The following is a 20,755-nucleotide window of genomic DNA, read 5'->3' as shown; positions in this document are numbered from 1 at the left end:
TATAATTAAATCATGTTTATTACGATAAAACTTGATAATGAAATTAATAATAAAATAATGATAATTAACTTTCGTAAGATTTCACCCGATCATCAAATCCCGAACCTCGATCTAGTTTTAGATTCGCTGTTGAATTCATATTAAATTATCCGCAACTATTCTTTATTAGGATATCTCGTCGGTACTTCCGAAGAGCGATCTATCTTTATATCTTAACGAATTCATTATCTCTTGCTTAATTACCAAGGTGGGTATTTCACTTCCTTTTTTTTACTTATTTTAAATCCTTTTTGGGGACTTATGCGTATTTACAGTATTTATCTATTATCTAGTATTCAAAACCCTAACTGTATAATTCTTGTGTGTATATCAGCTTATGCCTAACTTACTATTTGCTTACTTGCTTTATTTGAACACAAATAAACCAATAAACATTTTTCAAACTTAATGCCAAACATGTATTTAACCCTCAATCATACGCCACACTTAAATACAACCATTGCTACTTATATTCATTTTGTTATTTTCGTACATAATATAATCTTATGAAATCTCTAGAACTAGAATTATACACGCCAACAAAAAATAAAAGTGAAAAGAAAATCATACTTTAAATTATTATCACGTCACTATAGACGTAACACTCTAGTACCTTTCCTCATTTATCTCTTATTTAAAGCCACACCCACCACTCAAGATGCATCAATACCATATTATCACCATCTTCTCAGATCTCAAACTATCCCTTCTTTTAGCTACATCTTGAATCGAAATCAACATTCAGCAACCATCAAAATGACAATCAAAGTGTACGGCTCCATGTTCTCCACCGCCACTCTCCGTGTACTGCTTTGCCTAGCCGAGAAAGACATCGATTTCGAGCTCATTACCGTCGATTTAGCATCACAAGAACACAAAAAGCCTCATATGCTTGCACGTAACGTAAGAACAACTCACATAGTAATTACTTTTCAAATATATAGTTTTATATATTCACTTTGTCAATATCTGATCTGTATATGTATTTATGTATGTGAATGCAGCCTTTCGGCCAGCTTCCAGCGTTCGAGGATGGCGATCTCAAGCTCTTTGGTAATTAATTATGGCTTCAAATTTACATCACACAAATGTTTTTTTATTGCATACTAATTTTCAGGGCCGGCCCTGAGAGTTCACGTACCCTGACCGAGCTGGAAAAAAAAATATATCGTTTAAGCCTTAACGAACTAAATAATGTAAACGATTTTTTTTAAACAACAATTAAAGTTATAGTAATAAGCATAACAATTAGCAAAATCATGATATTAGAATGAATTTATTACCCAAACAGACTATAAAGTGTTTTGATATTATAAAATAGCATTCTTATAAAAGTTCGGGTATTCTAAATATATATATATAATATCGGAATATTTTAAATTTTTCTTACCTCTAAAAAACAGGTGCCCCGTCCAAGCGCCCGCATTACCCACTCTCAACCTCCCTCTGCTAATTTCAAATCTGTTGTTAGTTGTCTTATCAAAATTCAACTATATTTGGTATTAAGAAAAAGAGTCGTGTGTACATCGAAACAGAACGTCAACAAACAATAAAGTGTGCTGCTGACTTCACATTAATAGACCTTTAGCCGTAAGCTAATGTGGGCTAGCCTACTTGGTAGGGGCGGGCAAATACGTAGTTTAGTTATTATTAGTGTAGAATAGAGTAGATGTAACATTTAGTGTTCTGAAAAAAATTAGATCTTATAGTCATAGCATTAACGGCTCATAAATCGCATTCATAGCCCACAAAGCGAAACACTATTCAACTTTGTATTAATCTAGATATTAAAATTGTTGTAGAATCAAGGGCGATTGCACGGTACATATCACGTACATACGCTGGTAAGGGGACGGATCTTATAAACCCGGATCCGAAGAAGGCGGCTTTGGAAGACGTATGGTTGGAAGTGGAGGCTCATAAATTTGACCCGGTGGTGGGGAAATTAGTCTGGGAGCTATGTATGAAGCGGTTTTTGTTTGGACAGAACGGTGATGAGGACATCGTGAATGAGGAGGAGAAGAAGCTGGGGAGCGTGCTTGACGTGTACGAAGCGCGGTTATCTGAGAGCAAGTATTTGGGGGGAGATAGTTTCTCGTTGGCGGATCTGTCCCACGCGCCTATGACTAATTTTCTGATGGGGACGGAGATGAAACGCGTGTTTAATGCGCGGCCACATGTGAGCGCGTGGGTTGCGGATATGTTGGCTAGGCCTGCTTGTGTGAAGGTTTTTGGTGTGTCTGCGTATTAATTAACGTTAGGTTTGATGATAATTTAAGATAGCTATGTGAGTTGTATGTTATGCTTGTATTTTTAAATAATTTGGTGTTTGATGTTGAGCAGTTATCACTGCCCAACTATAATATATAAAATTGATGAAGCTCTTTAGAATGAATTCTTTGATTGATCTGGTTTTCAAAGAGGCTGGTAATGAAAAATTTGTTCAAAGGTTAATAGAAAAGAAAAAGAAAGATAACAATTATATTATACTTTATATAAATGGTCTGGTATATATTATTAAAAATACTTATTTTAAAAATACAATAGTTATAGTCCTTTCTAGGTGGGATCATATCAACATTTATAAATCATCACAAAACGCCAAAACCTACCTGAATCATTCATTATCATGTTTTCAACATGTTTTACTCCAATGTGGACTTAAACACCGAAATAGACATCCTTTTAACCAAATGACATAACATGTTTGACTTTTCCTCCCATGTGGACTTAATTGCCAACACCAAAGGACATAACCCGTGATGGCATATTAACGCAAAGGATCATTCATGTAACACCAATGAAAATGGGTGGGGTGAAATCTTCTCTCTATGCCATGTCTGTACCATATCAGCTTTCACATACCCATTTCACAACCATATTTTTTATTGGAAATACCCTGTGTGAAACAAGGTATGTGAAACCTCAATTATTTTTTTATTATTTTTTTAATCTTTTGTTTTTTATATTAACTAATAAAAATTTAATTGATTAATAAAAATTACAATACATTCAAAGACTAATAAACATAAATAAAACATTACACTAAGAGTTACAATCTTGTGTTAAAATAGTCGTTTCGTAGTGCTTTGTGCGCAGCCGCTCGGTCACGGTTTAAACGTTCACGTCGGGTTTCGTGCCGTATTGACGAACCCGCCTCGTCTTGTTGATGTTGCCACCACTCATAACACCCCGTTGCGAAAGCACGAAACATAAAAGCGTTTTTTTTCTTCGCTCGAAGACGAAGAGGAAAAAGATGGTGATGACATTTTAAAAAAAATAATATGGAATTTTTATAGATTATAGAGAGGAAAAGAGCAGTTTTGTGTGTTTGTTTTCATAAAATGAGAAGGTATTTATAGATAAAAAAAAGAAATGGAAAAAGTTTTTTTTTATTTAATAGCCAACGGCTATTTTTTAAAAATATTACCGTTTAATGGGGCCCACAATGATCTCTTCACCAACGTTAAAGAAGTGGCGGTGGAATGGTCGCGCCCCCTTGTTTCACGCCCTCACGGCGCCAAATGGGTCTCACGGTGCACCCGTGAGACCCATTTCCATTGCTCTAACTTACAAAGATGAAAACTATAATTTACTCATATTATCATTCTATAGTGGCTTACTTATGTATATGGGGTGTCAGAATTTGATTCGAATTCGAAACATTCGAATTCGACTATTAAGATTCGAATTTGTTTTTGAAAATATGATTTCAATTCAAGTATTTGAATATAGTAAGCTGATATGAATTTATGATTTATTATTCGATTTGATTCGAAATTCGAATTCAAGTAAATATATATTCTTTTGTTTGGGAAAAAAACATAAATAATAAATGTCCACTATAAAATATCTCAACTATTTGTATTTAAGTTTTGAACTTAATATTACTTGGCATTATAGCTACTTTAAACTAATATTTGTGTGTTTTACAATTATGGTTTTGATTTATGGAAATTTTAACATAGATGAACTTAAATCAAATCAAATTTATTTGAATTCAGTTTGTTCGATTAGAATTTGAGTTTCAAATACGAATCGATCGAAGTTCGAATATGTCATATAATATGGATACGAATTAGAATCGAATAATTCAAATTTTATTCGAATACGAATATGGATACTAACAAAAAAATAAATTATTCGGATTATTCTATTCGATTAACTTAAAAATTCGTTATTCGATTCAATGAACAACCATATATCTAATCACTAATTCTACTTCATAATTTACACGTTTATCTGCAGTAGGAATCCATGCTATGTTCACTGACACGACCCAACAATTGACAACCCGAACTAAACAAGTAACATGCAAGCTAGCCCGTTTTCAAGACCCAGAAGATTAATTAATTCAAGAAGAAGATTTGTACTCAACGTATATCATTATTATAAACTCTACATCGTTGTTTTTGACGGTTCAAATCACTTAGTCTGTTTTTTTCCAAGCCGATCAATATTTTTATTTTACAAAATCGAACATGCCCAAAGACTCACGAGGTAGCTTTTAGCCTATCCGGTGACGCACTTAGTTGGTACAAATATTTGCATAATAACAGCCTTCTCACCACATGTGAGGCGTTCACATAGGCTTTACTAGCTTGTTTTGGACCATATTCGTTCGACAGCCATCAGGCGGTCCTATTTAAACATCACCAAACGACTATCGTGACAGCTTACATCACGGAGTTTGAATGTCTAACCAATTGCGTCATGTTTTCGCTACCTGGAAAAGTACCACCTGGTTACATGTTCAACCCATCACAATTTCACCTCATTACACGCTGAGCTTCATGACCCGGGCCCAATTCCAAACCTTGAGGACATGGTAGTTTCTTGATAGGTGGGTTACGGTACGGCCAACAATTGACAGACCGAACTAAACGAACCCGCAAGCCAACCCGTTTTCAAGACCCATAAGATTAATTAATTCAAGAGGAAGATTCGTACTCAAAATCTATTATCTATAATATATATAAACGAAAACATAAAAATCCTACTTGTCGCGATGTAGTCGCTCCCCCTTTTTTTGGAGTCACCAGATTTGCTTAATTTTTAAATGGAGACTTCTCATGTATTTGACCCGAATACACGAGTATGGATTGCATCAAACCCATATATTTCTTAAATGACTTATAACATCTCATTAAATTAAAAACTAATCTCACCAAATATTTGATATAAAAATCCTAGAAAATAAGGATATACTAAAAATTAATATCTGATTTACTTTAAAAAATATATATATTATTTATAATTAAAAAGCCAATTTTATAGTAAAAAAAATAAACGGGTCTTGGGTCACATTAAACACATATAGTTTTTAAAACAAGTTATAACATCTCATTTATTTGTGAAACAATTTATCATCAAATCATAAATATATTATTAACTTTCACACAATAAAAGAAATACAAATTCAAAACATAAATAAATATTAGAACAAATAATATAAAACAACCCCCGTAATACGGGGGACAAAAACTATATATATATATATATATATATATATATATATATATATATATATATATATATATATATATATATATGATGAGTATCATTACAGAACTGTAAAATTATTTAAGAACTTGAAGGAACCATTGAAAACTAACATTTTTTATAACAATTTGTGTATGTTAACGTTCTTTTAGATTAGTTTTATCATTTTTTATATCTATATCTACAACTACAATTTTGAAAATTAGTTTTTATAGATATCTATGTTTTGTTTGACACCTATGTAAATTTGTTAGTACATAAATTTTACATATATGTAAACTTGTGATTAATATATGTAATCAAAAAGTATTATATAAAATATGATAAAACTACTCTTAAATAATGTTAATATATAAAAAAAATTTAAAAATTGTTTGGTTGTTAAGGGTTTCTAAGAGTTCTTAACTTTTTTAGAGTTCTTAAATGATACTAACCATATATATATATATATATATATATATATATATATATAAATGAAACCTTTTAAAAGCTCTCTGATTGCTTCTTACATTCTCTCAAGATTGTTTTATATGTAAATGAAGACTTCTCATGCATTTGATCTGAATACACGGGTATGAGTCTCACCAAACCAAGATAAACTTAAACGGATTATAATATCTCATTATATTAAAAATTAATTTCACCAAATATTTGATATGAAATCTTATAAAATAGGAATATGCTAAAAATTAATATCTAATTTTTTTTTAAAAAAGATATTATTTATATTAAGAAACAAATTTATAGTAAAAAAAAAATAAACGGGTCATGGGTCTCACCAAACCCATAGCTTTTAAAAGAGTTATAACATCTCATTTATTTGTGAACCCCTTTTATCATCAAACCCTAAGTGTATTATTAATTTTCTTACAATAAATAAAATTAATATCCAAAATAATATAGATATTAGAAATAGGGGTGTTCAAGAAATCCGAAAAAAACCGAAATCCAAACCCAAATAAACCGATCCGAATTCTTATTCGGATATTCGGATCGGATTAATCCGAATAACTAATTCGGATTCGGATCGGATTCGGATACGGAAACTTAAAAAATTCGGATTGTTCGGATTATTCGGATATCCGTTTAATCCGAATAAAAAACATGTATTTAGTGCTATTTTCCGGGTTGGTATATTTATTAGACTATTATTTGAAGTATAAACTTAAAATTTGTGTTAAAAGTAATTTGTATTTTGCGGTTTATATGTTTATTGTGATTCTAAACTATTACATGTTAGGAACATAAAAATAGGAAAATTTTTTATGTTTATTTCGGATTATTCGGATAATTTCGGATTATCGGATACATCCGAATCCGATCAGAATTGAATTCGGATAGATTCGGATCGGATAGGAATATTCCGAATTCGGATCGGATCGGATTTCGGATAGGGTCCAAAAATTTTCAAATCCGAATAACCCGAATAATCCCTTATCCGATCTGATGAACACCCCTAATTAGACATGAAAATGTTACACAACCCCCGTAATACGGGGGATAAAAATTAGTTATTATTATAATATTTAATTTTAAATGTTCTTAGAATCCTAATTTATCTCATTTCCTTTATAAAGTTCTCTCTTTAACTGGTATATATAAATAGTGTTGAACTTTTATCTAGTATTAAGATAATAATAATTAGGGTCAAATTATTCTACAAATGGTAACAAAAATGAGAAGTGTGAAAAACCATAAATAAATGACATGTGTCAAGTGAGGATCAAAATGTAACACCCCAGCTAAAACGGAATACGCCCGAGTGTGACGTACAGATTGCCCAAAACACATGTGACACTATTAAGTGACAATAATATCATTAATTCATTCAAATCCCAAGTACACAAGTTGTTCAACAAAACCAATACAAAGAAAAACAGTAAAACACATGTCTTATTTATTTATTATTGAAATAACCTAACTTTTAGTGACTTCATCCGTTTCATCCTCTAATAAAGGTACCTGTAACGTATATATAAAATATTGTCAACTAACTTAATAGTTGGTGAGTTCACACAGTTTAAATAATATGTAAAAGCCGTACAATTCCATGAAAACTTGTGAAAACACATAAGGGTTCTTTACACTAGAAACAATGGTCCATGAGTGTAAAGAATAAATGAAGGTCTTTTCCAGTTGGGATTGTGTACCAACGTACTCAGATCGGAGTCCCTTTTCCACCAGAAACAAATGGTCCATGGGTGCAAAGGGGGGTGTATGATCATACTTATCGAAGAAATCCATGCACGTAATAATTGAGCAAGTAACAAGTTAACACACAAGTCCATGATGCGAATTGTAGTTTGTAAATAATAAATAAAATAAATTGCATTTTTGATAGAATATATATGCTACCCCCAAAATAGTTAAAAAGGGTAAAAAGGGGGTGTGAGAAACTCACCTTGATGTTGAAGACAAACTTGAAATAAAACCGAAGGCGCGTAAATGAAACCAAAGCAATTGAACTTCACAAACCATAATTAAAAGTACAAAATCAATATTAACTAACGACTTATAAAAAGTAGATAAATTGGGTTGTCGGGATTTAGAAGTGTTTAAATGTATATTTTATCATTTTATGGTGTTTTGATAATTTAATATTATTGTTAAGTTTTAACGAATTTTAACAAATTGTTAATAAATTATGAATTTAATATTAGTTTAGGTTATGAGATTGAGAATGTTTATGAATTATGAATCTTAACGAAATTTTAGTTTTACAAAATAATTATGCTAACGTATTATAAAGTTTAACGAAATATTAGTATTTAATATAATATCAATCGGGTTTACACGGAATTTTAATAGGACCAAGAGTTAGGTTTTGGGTGAAAAATGATAAATATAGTTTATAATAAATTTTACTTAACTTAAAATAATTTTTATTTGGTTTATAATGATTTATGAATCAGTATATAGTTTATAATAATTAATATAAAGGTTTTATAAATAAAACTAAAAAAGGATACATTGACCCGGGGGGTCCTTATGGACACAACACAACAGACTAACCACCGGACCAGCTTAATGTTTTGAGAACAAAATGGAAACAGAAAAATATATAAAATACAAACAGTTCATCATCTTCCTCAACAAAACCCTATGTTTTCAATTCTCCAGTCTCGTTCTAGATTTGATTGATTTAGGTTGGGGGTTTTGTTAGACAGATCAAAACAATGAAAACCCACCTATCAATTACCTTTAATGGTGCCAGAATGATAGTGAACGAAGGGTGGCCGGAATCGGATTTTGACGAACGGTTTATGGGATTTAGAGTGTATATTAGATGGAGATGAATATGTGAGCGAGTTTAGATGAACGAGTAGGTTGTATTTATAGCCTCAATTGATCCGTTGGATGTTTAATACGAGTTATTGAGATTTTAATAAACCATCGATGTCTACACTAACCAAGTCCCCTGAGTCGTGGTCTGGTAGGAACCGGACCACGACTAAGGTGATTCCTGGGTGCTCAGACATGCGGGCCCCACAAGCTAACGCCTCGTGGTCATCATGACCACCAAAGAATAAAACTGTCACGAATGAGTTCACGTTGCTTGCCGACACATGTGAACTTCCACCAAACCCTCGGTCGACTAAGATGCTTACCGAACATGGAGCGTGCTCTAAAACCTTTCGGTTAACATGCCTGAAATAGCAAGAAAATAAAAATTCATTCATTAAAAGATAATGTTTACAGCGAATTATACACTAAGTTTTACACCCCAATATATATATCCGGCGGTTTGGGTTGGGATTCGGCCGTTGGGGTTGTTATTACGCATAATAGGTATTGATTAAGCATTAAGATGGTGGAGAAACGAGTTTATAACATTCAAATGGGATTAAAATGGCGTTTGGAGAGATTTTAATGTCGCCGGAATGTTTCTGCCGTCGCCGGAATTTGGCCTCTCCGGAAAAACGTGAGGGAGGGGGAAGAGAGGGATGGTTATTATTTAATATTAATTTAAAATTCAGATTTTACACATTCAGCCCCTATACTTTCATATTTCCTTTAAATCATAATTAAACTATCTTTACCATTTTGTAACATTCGTCAATTTTCGGACCCGAAAACCCGACCCGTTTGAAAAATTCGATGTGATTATGTTAATACCCATATGTTACATATTTCATACGTAATAGTTTTTCTTTCATAAAGTTATTTAATAATATTAATGATTACTAATATGTATATAAATAAAAATTATAACACTCATGATTATTTTCTTTATTCAAATATCACATAATAACATTATTGATGCATAACCAAAGTACATCATTTTAATATAGTTATGTCACATTTATTTTTGTCACATTTATTTTTACCTAAAGTTATTACTTTTAAAAGATGAAAAATAATTTCCTACACCATTCAAATTTTGGTCAAACCTCCTCCCCCAAATCACTCTCCAATCATTAAAACATTCTAAAGAATAACCTCCTTATTTTAATATAAATAAGAACCCACTCCCAACCCTTTCATTCTTGCACCACTCTTTGACAAGTTCAAGAGATTATTTTTTTCCATTTCAAAGGTAGGGTTTTAATTATTCAAATCTTCTTCATCTTATTTCTATTTATTCTTAATTCTTGTTCATACTAGTTAATCAAATGGTCATATGACCATAACACAATCATGTCTAGGAATCCACATAATCCATACACCATGGTGTATAGGGTGGATGAGACAAAGAACACAAGGAGATGATCGATTACACGAAGGTCACACTTGAAACGTTCTTACATCTTTAATTTTTTGTTTTGAATCATTATTTTTTTTTGATAAAAGGACCCAAGGATTTTTGATGATATATACTAATAAATGTTATATAATCATATCCAAAAAAGTCCATAATTTTATTTCATCAAAATCCTTTTTGAAATCGTTAGAATATTGCTTTTAGCAATATTTCAGTTTTCCATTAGATATAGTTGTCAAAGAAATAGGCATATCTTGTTTATAAAAACCTGAAAAAGTACAACACCAAATTCTATGATATACTTCAATGAAATACGGTTCTAAAAACTATTTTTACGCATTTTAATTCATTCCTATGAATTCACAATAAATATTTTAAAAACAGTGCGCTGATTCGTACCTCCTGATTTACATGGCTGTTTTGGCTTATTTATGTTACGAATTTGCAAAACCTTTCTAAATGAAAGTTGTTCAAAACATTCTAGTTTAGTAGACTGGTAAGTCTTGATTTATAATAAAATTTTTTGATATTTTAAATACCTTAATCAAAACAGAACCGTTTGTTGTTCAAAAACTGATTTTGTATTTCATCTTCCTTTTTGATTTTTTCCATGTTTTTATCTTATTATTTATACATTAGATTTAATATTATTTAAACTTTCCAATCTCATTAGTTAGTCTTTAGTTATTATATTTTGTTTAGTTATAGTTCGTGAGGTTCGATCGTTCATTTTCTTTAACGTGCTTTCGGTTGTCATTTCAAGTTTGGCTTTAATCTCAAAGGGGGGTTTACATATCCCCCTTTTTCATCTTTTAAATTTTGGGGGTGACATGTATACCCTATTTAAATTACTCATTTTTATTTTCACATCTATTCAAAACACAATTCAATATATGTTTGTTGTGTGATTATTGCATGCTCTATGTTAATGCTCTATGTGCTTAATTGTTTATTTTATGTTTGGTGGTTGGTATCTCATCCTCATCTATCCTCATCTAGTATGATCATACATTTACCCAAGTACATTGATTTCGTATCAATAAGAACGGGTCCACATCTATTTAATTGTTTACATTTTCATAAGAATTGTAATACTCATCATTTACATATGAATTGTGTTTTTTATCTATATATGTATCTCAACTAAAACTTATGTATTCTCACCAACATTCGTGTTGACAAACTCTATTTTTATACATGCAACACGCACAAGTAATTTACATTAATCAAGATTGAAGATATTAGTTTTTACCTTAGGATATTTATCCAAACAATAAATATGATGTAATTGTTTTGATTATTATAATTGTGTACTTGTTTTGATATTAAGGAATTAAATAATTATTGTCACTTTAATTAGTGTCTTTTAAGCTAGTGTCCAATCAATACGTTACGCCCCGGCATGTTCCGCCTTTGGTCGGGGTGTGACAGATTGGTATCAGAGCCGAAGGCTATAAGCCGAAGGCTATAAGATATGTGGTTAGATTTAACGGCCTAGTAGCATGCTTAGGGTCTCTATACGTGATATGCCTTTACGTGTTTGCACCCTGAGTTATATTGTTGATTGAAGTAGCTTATATACGATTTAATAATTTAATATTATTCTTGTACATAAAAGCACACACTTAATCCGAGGCTATGCCTCACTCTCAAAATTGTTTTCAAACTTTAAAAAAAATGGAAATTCCTTAAGAAATCCTGCCTTTTTGCTCCCCTCTCCTTGAGGATGATTCTTGGGACGGATATGTAGTAACTGGAAGAGGGACGCACTTGTTTACCGAACACTTGACACCAAGGCTTGCGAGCCTAAGGAAGCGCAATGCGCATAAATCTCAATCAACCGCGAGACATGGTTGCCTTCCTGGAGTGTTCTGTAAGAGTGTGGAACTTATTAGGCCAAAGCATATCATACCAAACATACCCGAATCTGCTACCCTCATTGTATCAAACGTGGTCATGTGACGATCACACTCTTAAATTAATGATGAGATTTTTCCCTAATTTTTTTATTTTATTAAGAATGAATATTTCCTCAAATTATCAATTTCATCATTATTCTAAGTTAAGGTTATTAAAATTTTATCTTTTACTCTCATGAATTTTCACAAAACTAGAAATTTCACATAGTTATATAACTTTTTTCTTTTTCCAAAATCATAATAAAATTTTTACGTGTCGTCATTGTAGCATGTCTTCTTCCGGCCTTATCAATCGTAACCGTCGCACCGGCAACTCAGGCCGTAGCATGTCATCCCGCATCGCTAAGGGAATCGTGGAAGCCCTCCCAACAATCATATCTCAATTGCAAACTGTGAATGCATCTTTATCATCCATAACTCCGAACCCAATTGCTTACCCCCTCAAACAATTCAAGAGTGCCAACCCGCCCGAATACCACGGCATCGACGGTGCTACTGTTCTTCTCCAATGGTTCGAAGAAATGGAGAGCATATTCCTCCAATGTGAAAGCCCCGAAGACAAGAAAACCAATTTCGCCTCGAGCAAGCTTAAGAAGAATGCCCTCAATTGGTGGAATGGTGAGAAGCGCACGCTTGGCGCTGAGGTTGCCATGGCCTTGCCATACGACGACCTCAAGAAACTCATGCTCAATAAGTTATGCCCGAAACATGAGCTTCGGAGGTTAGAAGAAGAGTTCTGGAACTTGAAACAAGAAAGTGGAAATGATACCATCTACAACGACCGCTTCCATGAACTGAGCCTTCTCATTCCCCACATGGTCACTCCCCTTGAACGTGCAATCGACAAGTACATGTCGGGTTTGCCTATGCAAATCCAAGACTCTGTTCTAAGTCGTGACCCTCAAACCCTCCATGATGCCATCACCCTAGCCGGTACCCTCACCGAGAACCACGTTAAGGCCGGGACCTTGACGCGGAAGAATTCTAAGAAGCCCAATGATAAGCCCACACCTGAGCCCACTAAAGAGTCTAAGCCCGAATCCTATAAGTCCGAGTCCTCCAAGAATAACAACCACAACAACTCATCTCACTACCGTAACAACAAGAGAAAACCCAACTCCCAAAATTATGTCTTAGCCCAACCACAAGCCCAACAAGCCCCTCCTAACAAGAAACCCTACACATGACCCCACCCATTATGTGATACGTGTAACTTTCACCATTCGCCTAACCTCAAGTGTCGACAATGCACCCATTGCAATCGATTTGGTCACCTCTTTACCACATGTCGTGAACGCAACCAACTTTTGATGCAACCATTTACCTCACCTCTTACACAACCCTTACTTTATGCTCAACCGTTTACTCAAGCACCCTCGACTATTAGAGCTTGTTACAATTGTGGAGACCCTAGCCATTTTCGCAATGCATGCCCAAGACTCGCACACATGAACCAAATTCAATCCTACCCAACTCAAACCACTCAATATCAAGCTTACCAAGCCCAAGTAAATCAACTTCAACAAATCCAAGCTCAACCCATCCAAGCAATTCAAGCCCAACCCATTCAACCAATTCAAGTCAACCAAATCCCAATCAACCGACCTCAAGTTAACCAAGCCACTCAAGGACAAGTGTGTTATATCAACGGTTCCCAAGTCTAAGCCTAACCCTTTATGAAGACATGCTACGCAAAAGACGTTTCTTTTATTTAGTTTTTTTCATTTAAATCTAATGTATTAACTTCATTAAATCTCCAGTTTTGTTATGAATGAGAATTATGGTTATTTATAATGGTGTTCAATCACTCATATATTCCTATTTTGTCATTTAGTGCACTATTTATTATTACACAATTCATTATTATGATTTAAGTGGTCTATGACCGGTAAATTACCGGGACTATGTGCATGGTGATGTGCATAGTTATCTAACAGTACTGTATTTGTATCATAAACTACCTATGACCGATTTCCTACAAACGTGTTGGAAATTGGGACTATGAACATGTGTTGTACATAGTTATCTAATAGGAGTCACATGTACAAATTTTATTTCGATATTTTAATACATGGCTACCCAAACCCTCCAAACTCACCTCATCCTCATGGTACCCTTACCTCATCTCATCGATTTTATAATATTGGTTTCAAACCTTATCTATTATTATACTCATAAGTCATGTGATTTGTTTGTTGTGTGAACCTATTTATTATCACGTGAATTTTATCGTCATCTCAAGTATTTTCTCTACATCGTATGTGTAAGTTACTTTTATAATTTCAAAATTTTCCTCTATCTGTTTATTTCAATTTGTTATTATTACTCTCGATGGTTAACTTCAACAATTTCGTCAACTTTTTTTTTTAACAATTTTACTAGTTAATTATGTTCATCAATTTTCATTCAATTTTTAGTTCATTTCTTTTGCTCTTGATCAATTTTTAGTTTTCTTTTACCTTTGTTTTCAAACCACACAACGGGACGAACCATGTGCTTCATGCGACGACCTAAATAATTATGAGTGCACGCATAATTATCGAAATCCTCGCATGGAACTCATGGTGAATACGGTTGTGTGTCATAACATTCGTCATTTTTCGGACCCGAAAACCCGACTCGTTTAAAATATTCGATGTGATTCTGTTAATACCCATATGTTACATATTTCATACGTAATAGTTTTTCTTTCATAAAGTTATTTAATAATATTAATGATTACTAATATGTATATAAATAAAAATTATAACACTCATGATTATTTTCTTTATTCAAATATCACATAATAACATTATTGATGCATAACCAAAGTACATCATTTTAATATAGTTATGTCACATTTATTTTTGTCACATTTATTTTTACCTAAAGTTATTACTTTTAAAAGATGAAAAATATTTTCCTACACCATTCAAATTTTGGTCAAACCTCCTCCCCCAAATCACTCTCCAATCATTAAAACATTCTAAAGAATAACCTCCTTATTTTAGTATAAATAAGAACCCACTCCCACCCCTTTCATTCTTGCACCACTCTTTGACAAGTTCAAGAGATTATTGTTTTCCATTTCAAAGGTAGGGTTTTAATTATTCAAATCTTCTTCATCTTATTTCTATTTATTCTTAATTCTTGTTCATACTAGTTAATCAAATGGTCATATGACCATGACACAATCATGTCTAGGAATCCACATAATCCATACACCATGGTGTATAGGGTGGATGAGACAAAGAACACAAGGAGATGATCGATTACACGAAGGTCACACTTGAAACGTTCTTACATCTTTAATTTTTTGTTTTGAATCATTATTTTTTTTTGATAAAAGGACCCAAGGATTTTTGATGATATATACTAATAAATGTTATATAATCATATCCAAAAAAGTCCATAATTTTATTTCATCAAAATCCTTTTTGAAATCGTTAGAATATTGCTTTTAGCAATATTTCAGTTTTCACATTAGATATAGCTGTCAAAGAAAGAGGAATATCTTATTTATTAAAACCTGAAAAAGTACAACACCAAATTCTATGATATACTTTAGTGAAATATGGTTCTAAAAACTATTTTTCCGCATTTTAATTCATTCCTATGAATTCACAATAAATATTTTAAAAACAGTGCGCAGATTCATACCCCCTAATTTACATGGCTGTTTTGGCCTATTTATGTTACGAATTTACAAAACCTTTCTAAATGAAAGTTGTTCAAAACATTCTAGTTTAGTAGACTGGAAAGTCTTGATTTATAATAAAATTGTTTGATATTTTAAATACCTTAATCAAAACAGAACCGTTTGTTGTTCAAAAACTGATTTTGTATTTCATCTTCCTTTTTGATCTTTTCTTTGTTTTTATCTTATTATTTATACATTAGATTTAATATTCTTTAAACTTTCCAATCTCATTAGTTAGTCTTTAGTTATTATATTTTGTTTATTTATAGTTCGTGAGGTTCTATCGTTCATTTTCTTTAACGTGCTTTCGGTTGTCATTTCAAGTTTGGCTTTAATCTCAAATGTGAGTTTACATATCCCTCTTTTTCATCTTTTAAATTTTGGGGGTGACATGTATACCCTATTTAAATTACTCATTTTTATTTTCACATTTATTCAAAACACAATTCAATATATGTTTGTTGTGTGATTATTGCATGCTTTATGTTAATGCTCTATGTGCTTAATTGTTTATTTTATGTTTGGTGGTTGGTATCTCATCCTCATCTATACTCATCTAGTATGATCATACATTTACCGAAGTACATTGATTTCGTATCAATAAGAACGGGTCCACATCTATTTAATTGTTTACATTTTCATAAGAATTGTAATACTCATCATTTACATATGAATTGTGGTTTTTATCTATATATGTATCTCAACTAAAACTTATGTATTCTCACCAACATTCGTGTTGACAAACTCTATTTTTATACATGCTACACGTACAAGTAATTTACATTAATCAAGATTGAAGATATTAGTTTTTACCTTTGGATATTTATCCAAACAATAAATATGATGTAATTGTTTTGATTATTATAATTGTGTACTTGTTTTGATATTAAGGAATTAAATAATTATTGTCACTTTAATTAGTGTCTTTTGAGCTAGTGTCCAATCAATACGTTACGCCCCGGCATGTTCCGCCTTTGGTCGGGGTGTGACACATTTGAACCTTGAACTTTAGAATGTTATAACAATAACAAAGAAGTTTATAAGCTTAGGTATTTTTCGTATTATGCCCGAATAGTTCGGGACTCGTTTAAGTATAAAATTAGATTCCGGAGCTTTGTTATTTGTACATAATCAGTAGAGAATAAACGAAATATGATTTAAATCGTCGAGAATATTATTCAAAATATAAACGAACGTTATGAGTATATCGAAACATCAAACGTGTCGGGTAATGAACATAATAGAAGTACATAAATGAAACTTGAAATATATATTTAAATTTATACATACATTTATAAATAAAACCGAAAATTTAAAACGGGTCGGATTTTCGGGTTTGAAAAGTAACGAATGTTACACAAAAGAAAAATGGTATAGAGGTAATTGTACACATTTTCTCTCTCCACATGCAAGACAAATGTTAATACCCCCATCATTTTAGAACTTCTATAACTTTTCGTATGATATTTTTTTAAAAAAAATTCATCATAATAACAGGCGTTTTTTTATCTTTAATATGAGTATGATTTTTTGTTATATAAAATTTAAAACAAAAATTATGTCATTGTGTCTTTTCGCACACCATTGTTTCTTTTTCGCTTATCATTGTGTCTTTTTTCATTATTGTGTTTTTTCGTCATTGTGTCTTTCAAGTCATCATTATGTTTTTTTAAATACTAATAACACCGTTGTGTAATAATAATATGTAAAAATAATGATAAAATAACAACAAATTATTTAATACATAAAACACATGATTAATACATGTTACACAATAACTTGAAACGTAAAACACAATGGTGAATACGTATAACACAATGACCTAAAACGTAAGACACAATGGTGAATACGTAAAACACAATGACCTAAAACGTAAGACACAATAGTGAATACATATAACATAATGATCTAAAACGTAAGACACAATGGTGAATAAGTATAACACAATGACTTGAAACGTAAGACACAATGGTGAATATATGACTTGAAACGTAAAACACAGTGGTGAATACGTATAACACAATGACCTAAAACCTAAGACACAATGGTGAATACGTATAGCACAATGACCTAAAACGTAAGACACAATGGTGAATATATATAACACAATGACTTGAAACGTAAAACACAATGGTGAATACGAATAATAAAATGGCCTAAAACGTAAGACACAATGGTGAATATATATAACACAATGACTTGAAACGTAAAACACAATGGTGAATACGTATAACACAATGACCTAAAACGTAAGACACAATGGTGAATACGTATAACACAATGACCTAAAACATAAGACACAATGATGAATATATATAACACAATGACTTGAAACGTAAAACACAATGGAAACAACATATTACACAAAAAAAAACTATAATACAATTCATATGAAAACTCAACTAAAAGACACAATAAACAACAAAAAAACACAATTAAAAAAACTCATTATTTTTTTTTTAATTTTTATACAACAATATGATACTCATATTAAATATAAAAAACGCTTATTATTATGGTGAATTTTTTTAAAAAAATTAATGTCGTATGAAAAAGTTATGGACATTTTAAAATGATGGGGGATTTGACATGTGTCTTGCATGTGGAAAGAGTCAACAAAGGTGTGTTATTACCTTCATGCCCTTTCCATCAACTTTTATTTATTAAATTAATCTCAGCCATTCAAATCTAAGATCAATAGACTGGATTCCTTCTTACCCTTCTCATTTTTTTTGTCCTTTGTATTTTAACTTTACCCTAATAATTAAATAATGTATATCATGTTATATGAAATACACATACAAAACACACACACACACACACACACATATATATATATAGAGAGAGAGAGAGAGAAAGAGAGAGAGGATGATTATCATTATAGAACTTTTAAATTATTTAATACTTTAAGGAACCCTTAATAAGTAACGTTTTTTTATAAAAGATTTTGCATGTTAATGTTATTTAAGTGTAGTTTTATGCCACACCCCGACTTAGGGCCTAAGAGTGTGACAATCAGTTGGTACATATTTTGTAAATATATCAGAGTTGCGGGTTTATTTTAACGGAAGACTTTTATAATATGTTAATTTACATTGAAAACTTACTCGGGAATTAAATACATGAGTATTTGGTTACAAAATACTATTTCATCGTTTTACAATGATTTAATATTCAAAATTAAGCCATGCTGTATCGCGGTCATCTATCATCATGACTCTAATCCTTGCTTATAGCTACATGCATCTAAATACCTGCAATGGTTGGGAATAATACGTCATCGATGAGCTGATGAAATGTTGATTGACTCTAAAAGCCTTTTATAGCAGTCGTTAATTACAAATATAGTTTTATGTTACAATTTCAGCAAGAATGCAGGTCATTCCCGGGTTTTTTACCACTGCCCTACACACAAATTTCATGGGTTCTCTAGAAGCTGCTGCCTATAAAAACTGGTTATGATTGACTTTAAGTGCACACATGCTTAGTCAGTTATGTTTGGATCCAGACACATGTGTAATCGATCTGAGTTGCTTCGATTTTCTATTTTGTATTTTAATGATTTTAGAGATCATATAATCTCATGCAAATATTTAAACGACTCATTGTAATAAACAACATGTTTATCACAAGAGTAAAAATGTATGTCTGTTTGTAAAGGTTTAACGTTTTCACATGTGGTTGTCAGTTCAGTGATGTTTGAAAACCTTTCATGTCTGTATGATGTTAACCTATAATAAAATAGGTTTGTATCTAGACATTGTTTCTTGATTAAGTTGCAGATCTTAAGTCTGGTTTAACCTTGATAGAATTTAGGTTGTTTTGTAAAAACATTTTTGTGTTTATATGGCGTTTGATATAGCATGCTTTGGCCTAATAGGTTCTAACACGCTTGCAAGTTTCTCCAAGAAAGTAAACTAGTCCCGCGGTTGATTGAGATTTGTACAATTTACATTCCTTAGGAAAGAAACCCACTACTAGTGATATCCCCCTTTAAGTTACTATATGCCCGTCAAAAAATATAGGTTTGCTAACATTACTTTTCATAGAAGTAATGCCATTTATTTTGAAAAATCTTATTCTAAACATAATAATCTACCAAGGTTTAAATACTATAACCTCGACTAGGTCTAAGCTATCATAACTATATATTGAGATAACTTAAACGTAACTCCTACCTTAAACAATTACTTGGGAATAATAAATAAGAAAAGAGCAGCAAATCGTTGGCAGGGTTTCGATAATAGAGACAGTTGGATGTTAGAAGGGCTTCGGAACTTCGTATCTTGCGCGAACTTCAAGGAAACGAGTTGTCAGTTTGTCGGAACGACCGGGGCACGATTTCCTAGGTTACATGTGTGAAAGTGAAGGTGTTTTGGGATGAAATGGGTACAAGCCCGTAGCTCCCTTTTTATAGGCATGTTTGGTCTCCCATCGAGGTACGCGATAGGGCTTTTTCTATGGCCATCGCGTATCGCGAAACCGCAATTATTATAATTGCGACATGTGTTGCCATGTGGTTGAACAAGTGTACCCGGGTATTTAACGTGGGCATCGCGATGGTCCAGTTAGTTTGGCCATCGCGTAGTGCGACACTGCCATTTTCTTGTATTTATTGAACTCCCGCCACGTAACGCGATGAGACTATAATCATTCCGTCGCGTATCGCGATGGGTCTAAAAATCCCGAATTTTTATTTTCATTCCTTTATTTTTAAGAATTGACATAACTGGCCAAACTTAAATGAGGTACTTTCAAAATGTTACATCTTATCATTTTTTTATATCTTATTTACGATTACAATTTTGAAAATTAATTTTTTTTACATATCTATGTTTCTTTTACACAAATGTAAATTTTGTTATTACATAAATTTTATACATGTGTAAACTTGTGATCTATATATAAAAATAA

At 32.0% G+C, this 20,755-nt stretch overlaps 1 protein-coding gene across 3 annotated transcripts in view; it reads left to right on the top strand.

Moving 5' to 3' along the window:
- Nucleotides 1-2,370, top strand: part of LOC143534679 (glutathione S-transferase-like) — a 28,929-nt gene extending 26,559 nt beyond the window's left edge. For 2 of the 3 annotated variants that reach the window (XM_077029113.1, XM_077029115.1), the window contains exon 3: nucleotides 1,842-2,369. In XM_077029113.1, the coding sequence (XP_076885228.1) occupies nucleotides 1,842-2,290 (449 nt within the window). In that variant the 3' untranslated portion in view covers nucleotides 2,291-2,369. Of the gene's footprint in view, nucleotides 1-706; nucleotides 943-1,043; nucleotides 1,093-1,841 lie in introns of those variants that run through there. The other variant, XM_077029119.1, reaches the window with a different exon arrangement.
- Nucleotides 2,371-20,755: the final 18,385 nt, after the last annotated feature.

Source organism: Bidens hawaiensis, unplaced genomic scaffold (assembly GCF_021521415.1).
Source record: "Bidens hawaiensis isolate Kalapana, Puna unplaced genomic scaffold, B.hawaiensis_p1.1 tig00010256_1, whole genome shotgun sequence".
Classification (NCBI taxonomy): Eukaryota; Viridiplantae; Streptophyta; class Magnoliopsida; order Asterales; family Asteraceae; genus Bidens; species Bidens hawaiensis.
The sequence above is the reverse complement of the archived record's forward strand: the minus strand, read 5'-3'. Positions and strand labels throughout refer to the sequence as shown.